This window comes from Oncorhynchus kisutch, linkage group LG1 (assembly GCF_002021735.2).
Source record: "Oncorhynchus kisutch isolate 150728-3 linkage group LG1, Okis_V2, whole genome shotgun sequence".
Lineage (NCBI taxonomy): Eukaryota > Metazoa > Chordata > Actinopteri > Salmoniformes > Salmonidae > Oncorhynchus > Oncorhynchus kisutch.
The window spans coordinates 20,777,202-20,786,567 of record NC_034174.2 but is presented as its reverse complement, the minus strand read 5'-3'; the positions used below and the strand labels follow the sequence as shown (position 1 = coordinate 20,786,567).

The following is a 9,366-nucleotide window of genomic DNA, read 5'->3' as shown; positions in this document are numbered from 1 at the left end:
TCATGTCATTTTCAGAACGTGTGCTGTGCTTATGGGCAGGCACGCACGCACGCGGAGCCAGCTAGTGATGGGCATTCCGAGTCTTTTCGGTGAGCCGGCTGGCCCATTTGGCTCCGTTCACGTAAAAAAAAGCCGGGAAATTTGGCTCCCAAACGGCTCTTTGTTCAAAATGCTTAAAACTTGAACTAGAACCATGATAAATCGCAAATCTACAATGTAAAGCCCAAAAGGTAAGATACTATTATCTCAGATCGTGAAATGCGCGTTCAAATATATTTTTACCTGGCCAAATGATTCGTTTTTGCGTGGACCAGATTCATGCGCTCTCCCCACTATTTATTGTTTCTGTAGTGAGGATTCACATTCTTTAGGTAATTATTTTGTAACGTAACCGTAGAAAAACGTTATTTTGAGCTCAAAAAGCAGTAGCTGCAGTATGCAAATCAGGGAGCCGAATTAATGAGTATTTCACTGATACGATTCGATTCCTAATCTTAACAAAAAAAAGATCCTTTCAAAAGAGCCGTTCGTTCGCGACGCATAGTAGAGCAAACGTTGACGAAGAAGGAACGGTCCTTCAGTTTACTGGTTAAATCGGAGGACTCTGTTTTTCATTTTTATATGTAAGTATTTGGTAAATATTACATTGTTTTTTTTCACAGTTACAGGGTGTAATAAAGTTTTTAAGCAATTGTTACTTGATATGTCACATTGTAGCAACGTACGAATTTGAAGTCGGTTGCTTCAAAGCAATGACAATCTGTAACAAATAACGTTAGCTAAACAACTTTTGTGGAGAACAGACTCAGGCTAATTTACGCGTTGCATTAGCTAGCTAGTTAGTTGTACAAATATGTTTTTAAAAATGTCATTCATATCGGTTACAAAGCTTTTTCTTTAGATGACATAGCTAGGTTTGTTGGACTTGGCAGTTCTGAATTGGTCAAAGGATTGACTTTTTCATCAACTCTTTGACACCTTAATGACTTGACTGAGACGGTCGTATCAATAGCTGTAATTGTCACAGGTTTGAAATAAAGACTCATAGACAGCATGCACTCAGTCAATAAAGTTACAGGCCAGCTTTGAAGAGCTATTTACGTTGACATGCCATTCATCTAAACCCAGCTAAAAATAAATGGACTCTTGCACATTCACTGGGCCCTTTCAAATGTCATTGCAGCCAGGCTCTAGAACTATACGATTTACTAAATGTAGAATTTGAATAGGCTTACTCAGTGTATTGGCCATGTTGTGTCGTCTGAATTAACCTCACATATCATATGTATGAATGCCTATTAGGTCAACTTATAATAGTGTGAACAGTGAAAGTTTAGTGAACAGTTTGTCTGTTTTTCTTTTTGCCGTAGGCCTTCTGCGTGTACCATCTTCATCTCCATTTTCTTCAATCCTGCCCTTGCATGACCTGTGCTGTCTAGGCTAGAAGGCGTCGGCTCCCTGTTCTATTGTGTGTCCCTTGTCACAATGTCCAATGAACCTTCATCTAGATATGCTGCTGCAATATCAGCCCTTTCCCTCAGTTTACCTGCTGTTAACCCCAACCCAACCCTTACCCTCAGTTCATCCACTGCCCCCAACCCACCGCTTACCCCTAAACCCTCTCTTATCCCCAAATCACATATTACCTCCAAATCCCTTACCCCTAAACCACTAGTTGCCCGTACCCCCAAACCACCCTTTGCCATCAAACTACCCACTGCTGCCAGCCCAGCCCCTTTAAATTCATATCCCCCTTCACTTGAGATTTTGGGATCAGATGATGAGGAACAGGAGAATCCATCTGATTACTGCATAGGTACTTCACCAGTGTGCCAAATATAACCAAACAACAATACAATCATGTGTGGTAGAAGGACTTGTTGTATACAGTTTATTGTTGATCGGAAAGAGGTTTCACTGTTTATTGTAGGTGGGTACTACCCGGTGGAAATTGGAGAGATATTCATTGACCGTTACCAGGTGGTGAAGAAGCTGGGATGGGGCCACTTCTCTACTGTGTGGCTAGGCTGGGACATGGAGTAATTATAATAGTTATACTGATAACATTGTTTTTGTTATTGATTGACCTTCGGTTTCATATTGTGATTATGACAGCTGAAGCAAGTGATTCACAATGTTTATTTGTATGTGCAGGAAGAGGCGTTTCGTGGCTCTGAAGTTGGTAAAGAGTGCTCCAACCTTCACAGAGACCGCTTTGGATGAGATCAAGCTTCTGAAATGTGTCAGTATTATATGCCCATGTTCAACATTTTATTCTCTGCTGTGTATGCCTAATCACAGGTTGCCTAGGAGGCAGCTCTACAGAGTGGTCACTAGCTGGCATAACCACAAAGTCATCCAATCAGATTTTGAACTTAAACTTATCCTTAACCTTAAATGAAAATATTTTTGTTGTCATAAATACATTTTTATGATATAGCCAATTGTGACATTGCAGCTGGCCCATCTAGCAGAAATCGCTCAGTTCTGCCTTCAGGGCAAGATTCATGACAATAAATGTTAACCTGTGGCCTAATCAGTGTAATTACTTGCTTGTTCATCAACCAGAACCAGGTTTAGTAGGAACTATATAATTGTATTAGTTGCACAATGGTGATAATAAAAAGGAATATGTTTACTCTCCAGTTATGTCCTGTAATATGTTGTTTTTAGGTAAGGGACAGTGATCCATCTGACCCTAAACGTGACACTGTTGTGCAGCTTATTGATGACTTCAAAGTCTCTGGAGTCAATGGGGAGCGTATCCTTTAAAAGCCACCTACACGTTATCCTTTTACTCATAATATCTTTATCATACAACATGTGTCATATGTTAATTTGCACATTTAATGTAAATGGTTTCTCCTTGATTCAGCTATGTGTCAGATGTATGCATGGTTCTTGAAGTGCTGGGTCACCAGCTGCTGAAGTGGATCATCAAATCCAACTACACTGGCCTTCCCCTGCCCTGCGTTAAGAGCATCCTTAGACAGGTGCTGTGTCTTTCCCCTGTGATCTCCAAATTCTCTCTCTAGCATTTTATCATCCAGAGAAGCTTTTGTGAACTGATGATCTCCTTTGTGTGTTCCCTGCTGTCATGTAGCCACAGTATATCACCATTGTTGTCTCATATCACAGGTTCTTCAGGGCTTAGATTACTTGCACACTAAATGCAAGATTATCCACACAGACATCAAGCCAGAGAACATCCTTTTGAGAGTGGATGAGGTTTACGTCCAGGAGCTGGCAGCCGACACCAAGCTATGGGAGCTGCCAGTGTCTTCTGCTCCCACAAGCTGTTCAGGTTAGTATTGCTCTCAATTCCATGTTGGCATACACGTGTCACTAAGTACATATCCCTGTGGCATTCCTCTGTCTGTCTGACTTATTTTATTTTTATATGGAGGGAAATGGAAAAGATTTGTTACAGAGAGATGGCGATACAATAACAGTGCTGAATATTAGGAAGAGATGATTAACAAGTTTAATATGATTTCAATAGATGGGTCTGTTTTTTTCTTATTCTCTATGATTTGATTTCTTGATTTCTTGTGCCCTGCTGATCTCTTCATCTACTACTGATGCCAGCAAACACCAGTCTAAGAGAAAAGCAGGTATGACAATCAACTCTTTATTATTGTCTCAAAGCATAAACCAATCATAGTGCTACAAAGGCGGAAAAAATATTTTCTGTTCATCTTTTGTTTACCTCATCTATCACCTCTGTCTCTCCTACCCCTCCTGCATTAACCTGGGTATTAGATTGTGTCAAACTTGATGGGGAAATTGACGGTGGCTTTCCAGGCTCTTGGGGTTTGGGTAAGATGGCCTTGGCATTGTGAGTGTGTGCTGATTCACTGCATATTGGCCCTCAGAAGGTCCTTTTGGAGAAAAGCTTTGATCTGGAAATGTGCTATGTTATATCATTTGTTTTGGCTGTTGTCAATAGTTACGGTATTGTTTCAGGTTTTCTACTCATTCAACCATGAAAGCAGTTGTGTGTGTGTGTGTGTGGGTGTGGGTGGGTGGGTGGGTGTTATTTAAAATGTGTATAACCTGCACAATAACAGCATTTCTGTTAATGCTGTTTGTATTCAGTATTTATGTAATATTTATGTATTCTACAAATGTCTGTTTGTAATCAGTCTTTATGTATTCAATCAGTATTCATAACTACACCTTTGCATTTGTAGTGAAATTGCTCACCTTGATAAACTCATCAATAATTAGCATGCACTGCATGAAAAGGGGATATGCAGTTCTGATATTTAAGAAAATGTACCATATTTGCAGAGATTGAACACTGTTGCATGCTGCAACATGAGAGATGTGAATCCCATTTTAAGTTTCCCATCAAACTACTGTGACTGTGCTCATAGACTGGGAAGGTCTCCAGGATCCCGATGGCCAGGTTGTCGAGGAAGGAGAAGAAACAACAACAGCCGCAGAAGGGCGAGGACACTTTAGTTGGCCGTCAGAAGAGGGAGAAACCTCATGTGTCATTCTCTAATATCACCACTCCCTGTAGCATCCCTAATTCCACCTCGTCCCCTAAGCCTTCAGGTCCTGTGCATACTACTTGGAGACGGACCCTGCTGCATGAAGAAACAATGGTCTCTGACAGCAAGGAGTCGGCCTCGTCACCGATGGAAGATGCACCATCATTGACTACAATGTCTCACTGTTCTAGACAATCTATAGTGTTACATCATTCTACCCAGAGAGACAACCTGCCCTCATCACCATCACATGGTCAGTCTTGCTCTGGAGCCAGCAGTTTAGAGTATATTGTAATAGCATATTACCGTGTAGTATACATGTCAGAATACCTGTCCACTAGTCTTTCAAATGAACTTTTATGATTTGCAATATACTATGTCATGCATATGCTGATGATTAAGTTAATTTACATGATTGAAATTGCGTGTTGTAATACCTCGTACAAAGCAACCATTTTACACCAGAGCACTCACAGCGCATCCGTTATTGTAGTGGACAGGCATAGAATTATTCAGTAATATCTATCTGAGGTATCTGCTTTATATTTTGTTTCAGGGTTAAGTGAAACAGATCTGTTGGTGAATCTTCTGAAGCCACAGAATGCTGATAAAATCAGCATCAAGATTGCAGATCTGGGAAACGCCTGCTGGGTGGTGAGTTACTATCTGTCTACAGACATTATGTATTTGAATGAATATATATGTATTAATAAATACTGTGTCTTAGAAGACTAAATGCATTACATTGAAATGATACAGCTTATTATCAACTAATTGCTCATGGTATGGAGTGCTAAGTCTTCATCTCTGCTCTCCTCCAGTACAAACATTTCACAGAAGACATCCAGACCTGCCAGTACCGCTCTGTTGAGGTCCTGATTGGGTCTGACTATGGCACTCCTGCAGATATCTGGAGCATAGCCTGCATGGTGAGAACCCAGGAGCACCACATCCACCCTTATGTTAATGTTAGCTGTCCTAAATATATTTTATTGAGAAGTCTTACATTTCCATAAAGGCGTTTGAGCTGGCTACCGGGGAGTATCTGTTTGAACCCCATTCAGGGGACAACTTCTCACGAGAGGAAGGTAAGCCTTATCCTTTCTCCTCTCTGTCCTGTGTTTTTCCTGGTGATTGTCCTTGCTCTTTAAAAAAAATGCTTTAATGCCTCCCATCAGATCACATTGCTCACATAATTGAGTTGCTGGGACCCCTTCCATCCCAGTTTGCCCTCTCAGGGAGAAACTCCAAGCGATATTTCAATCACAATGGTATATCTATTCACAATTGTTGTATCCACCATAGTCGTTTCCTTTAGCATATGATTCATATTTTGGTGAAAATGTACCTTTCTTTTAGTTTCACCCACAATATAAAATTCAGTTTAGATATCCTGTTCAGGCAATCCCTAGTGTAATCATGTAACACTCTTTCCCTTGTTTGCTCACAGGGCATTTGCGGCGCATCTCAAGGCTGAAACCATGGAGTTTGTGTGAGATCCTGCTGGATAAGTATGAGTGGCCGCGGGAACAGGCAGTCCAGTTCAGTGCTTTCCTCCTCACCATGCTGGAGCCCCTCCCAGAGAAGAGAGCCACCGCTGCCCAGTGTCTGAAACACCCCTGGATCTCCTTATAGACATCATACCACTGCCTGGTGTCTAAACCCCCCCCTGGATCTCCTTATAGACACAAAGCCACCACCGCTGCCCAGTGTCTGAACCCGATCTGGATCTCCTCATGGATACAGAGCAGTCTCACCGATGACACAGAGGTTACACAGGTGACACAGTGTCAAACAGGCTGGGACAAGTGCCTTAATATGATGTTTGAATAGTGGGTAATGGCTGATATTCAGCAAGTGTTATTTTTTCAGCTGATCTTCTGCAATGTTATTTTTCTGTTTGCTCAGGGAGAGCAGTCAACTATCAATATATTTTGTCTGATTATTTAACACCTTTGATGTAAAGAAAATAACTTTTGATTTGGAGAGATATGCCAGATGGCCAGTCTGCCCCTGCTGGGAAAGCTCTATTTTTGTTTTTGAGTTTAATTGAATAAATGTTATTTGTTTATACAAGGTTTTCATTATCTATCGCTTTTCTCTGAATAATAAGATAAAAAAGATTTTGACAGAATTAATAGAAATAGGGTTAGACATTGTGTTAATTTAGCCAATTCATGTATGAATTCAGAATACTCTATGGCTGCATTTAGACAGGCACCCCAATTCTGATATTCTTTTCACTAATTGGTGATTGGTCAAAAGACGAATTAGTGGGAGAAAAAAAAATAGGCTGCCTGTCTATACGCAGCCTATGTGATTCACCTGAATCCTGTCATAAGACCAGTGGAGGCTGCTGAGGGAGGAATGCTCATAATAATGGCTGGAATGCAGCAAATGGAATGGCATCAAACCATGTGTTTGATGTATTTGATATCATTCCACCAATTCCACTCCAGCCATTACCACAAGCCCGTCCTCCCCAATTAAGGTACCACCAACCTCCTGTGCATAAGACCTAATGGAATGACGAAGAAGCAGTGGCTTCAAAGGGGATTAGGATACTGTTGAGTAGGGCTCAAAACTGTAGCCCGGTCACCCAGTCCATGCAGGGTAAGCCATACCTCCCCTGTTTTCACTGCTTCCTTCTGTGCCGTCCCTTCTTTCTGTGTGAGTGTGCTGTGAGTATGTGTTGATGACTGAAAGTGTGCTTTAGTGAGATCTCCACAGCCACACATTCCTCTCAGTTCACATTAAAGTGGCAATCTGCAGTTCAAACAATAACAAAGCGGCCACCCAGCCACCAATGGTCAGTCCTTGTATCTATAGCTCTGTCCATGAGTTTGAGTGGTTACATTTCTCCAGCCCCTTCCCTCAGCTGTTTACCTAATCCATGTTTTAAGGCTATACAGTGTTTGTTCCAATTTACATTGTTTACAAACAAAGGAGTAAAACAAGCATATATAGTTTGTTCTGATGGGGAACGACAGCTCATGAGGCATCAATAAGTTATATTCTTCAAAAAATTTATGGGTATACATCATTCATTTAAAAGTCTAAAAATGGATGTAGCAACTGCAGACTGACGCTTAGGGATGGGTTAGTCTCATGAAAATGTGAGTGTGTGCTCATGTGTGAGACACAAACTGCTGGCAGGTGTGAAACAGTTTTATGGTGAGAGGCAGCATCAAGAAGGAAGAATATCAGCACCCTGATTGGAGGCAGACGAGCTTCAGATGGAAGTGAGATCCGTGTAATGTTATGGCGTTTGCATGTATTTGATCTGTCTTTGCATCGTAAAGTAGTAAACTAAATAGCTACTACCTTGTGCATGCTTGCATTGTTGGTTGCAACTGTGTTTTTATGTTAACAGTGCAGTGAATTGTCTTCTCTTTTTTAACATCTTGTGATATTGTAGAGCATTTTAACATTTTTTACTTGTTGAATTGTGTAGATTTGAATGGAACTTTTCAGATAATAATTACATCAGAGGTTATTGAAGCTAAATATGTGTGGCATGTGTTTTTCTCTTCACCTCACCCTGGAATGATCTTCAGAGTTGTGTTTCATTGAGTTCTCGCTCTTTGTACATTGCAATTTATAATCATTTAGTATAATCTGACTGTAATATTTTCTTTTATATAGATTTTCAGTTTAGTCACCAAACACCTTGATTCACTGGGGTGTAATGCCCACTGGAATATGGTACAGTTAATCTGCTTCATCAAACAACTCAAAGTATATTTGCTATCAAATGAAGACACTATATCTGAGCAAACCATGCCTTATTCATTTCCAGAGGCTTTTATGTATGTAGATACAGTACATGTGTAAGAAAGCCAAAGTAAAGATGCTAACAACTCTTGACCTGTTCTGCCCGTTGCTATGCAACTCAAAGCCCAACTTAATAGGCATTACCTCAGCTCAGCCTCTCCTTGTCTTTCAGACATGAGTTACATTTTCTATTAAAGGTTTAAGAGTCCCTCCCCGTGCTCTTTTCTGTTTTCACAGAAAACCGAAATTCCCTTTTTTCTGTGTTTTGGCTTAAGGCTGAGTTCTTATCCTTTTTGCACTTTTCTTCAACTCAACCACCATGTTTCAGAGGTGGTTTGGATTTTCAATATGAGTGTTATATTGTTGACTGTCTTTTCTTAATGCATAGACACTTTATATATTTGTTGTTACTTTGTCATGGTCCAGTGGGATTAGTTAGTATTATTTGTAACACTTAACTGGAAAGGAAAGTGGGATACCTAGTCAGTTGTACAACTGAATGCACTCAACTGAAATGTGTCTTCCGCTGTCATGTCTCAGCCTCCAGTATTTATGCTGCAGTAGTTTATGTGTCGGGGGGCTGGGGTCAGTTTGTTATATCTGGAGTACTTCTCCTGTCCTATTCGGTGTCCTGTGTGAATCTAAGTGTGCGTTCTCTAATTCTCTCCTTCTCTCTTTCTTTCTCTCTCTCGGAGGACCTGAGCCCTAGGACCATGCCCCAGGACTACCTGACATGATGACTCCTTGCTGTCCCCAGTCCACCTGGCCATGCTGCTGCTCCAGTTTCAACTTCCACCTGACTGTGCTGCTGCTCTAATTTCAACTGTTCTGCCTTATTATTATTCGACCATGCTGGTCATTTATGAACATTTGAACATCTTGGCCATGTTCTGTTATAATCTCCACCCGGCACAGCCAGAAGAGGACCGGCCACCCCACATAGCCTGGTTCCTCTCTAGGTTTCTTCCTAGGTATTGGCCTTTCTAGGGAGTTTTTCCTAGCCACCGTGCTTCTACACCTGCATTGCTTGCTGTTTGGGGTTTTAGGCTGGGTTTCTGTACAGCACTTTGAGATATCAGCTGATGTACGAAGG

General features: G+C 41.1%; 1 protein-coding gene across 5 annotated transcripts; it reads left to right on the top strand.

Annotated features, from left to right (window-relative positions):
* Positions 1-75: 75 nt before the first annotated feature.
* Positions 76-6,570, top strand: LOC109897907 (SRSF protein kinase 2-like). Of its 5 annotated transcripts, none has more exons than XM_020492576.2 (15): positions 76-230; positions 1,371-1,816; positions 1,931-2,039; positions 2,155-2,242; positions 2,674-2,761; positions 2,887-2,993; positions 3,139-3,304; positions 3,589-3,614; positions 3,763-3,819; positions 4,380-4,752; positions 5,056-5,153; positions 5,321-5,428; positions 5,518-5,587; positions 5,678-5,770; positions 5,950-6,570. In XM_020492576.2, the coding sequence occupies exons 2-15, from the start codon at positions 1,486-1,488 to the stop codon at positions 6,132-6,134; spliced, it is 1,899 nt and encodes a 632-aa protein (XP_020348165.1). In that variant the 5' UTR covers positions 76-230; positions 1,371-1,485; the 3' UTR covers positions 6,135-6,570. The 5 variants fall into 5 exon arrangements, with proteins under 5 accessions (XP_020348165.1, XP_020348156.1, XP_031651623.1 ...); XM_020492567.2 differs by having other exon boundaries at positions 76-623; XM_031795763.1 differs by lacking the exon at positions 3,763-3,819 and having other exon boundaries at positions 76-623; positions 4,557-4,752.
* The last annotated feature ends 2,796 nt before the right edge of the window (positions 6,571-9,366 follow it).

Excerpts from the sequence above, each read along its gene's own strand:
- LOC109897907 (XM_020492576.2), top strand. The coding sequence starts at position 1,486 with ATGTCCAATGAACCTTCATCTAGATATGCTGCTGCAATATCAGCCCTT. Across the intron at positions 1,817-1,930 it reads TCCATCTGATTACTGCATAG|GTGGGTACTACCCGGTGGAA; the intron begins GTACTTCACCAG and ends TGTTTATTGTAG. Across the intron at positions 5,771-5,949 it reads GCGATATTTCAATCACAATG|GGCATTTGCGGCGCATCTCA; the intron begins GTATATCTATTC and ends GTTTGCTCACAG.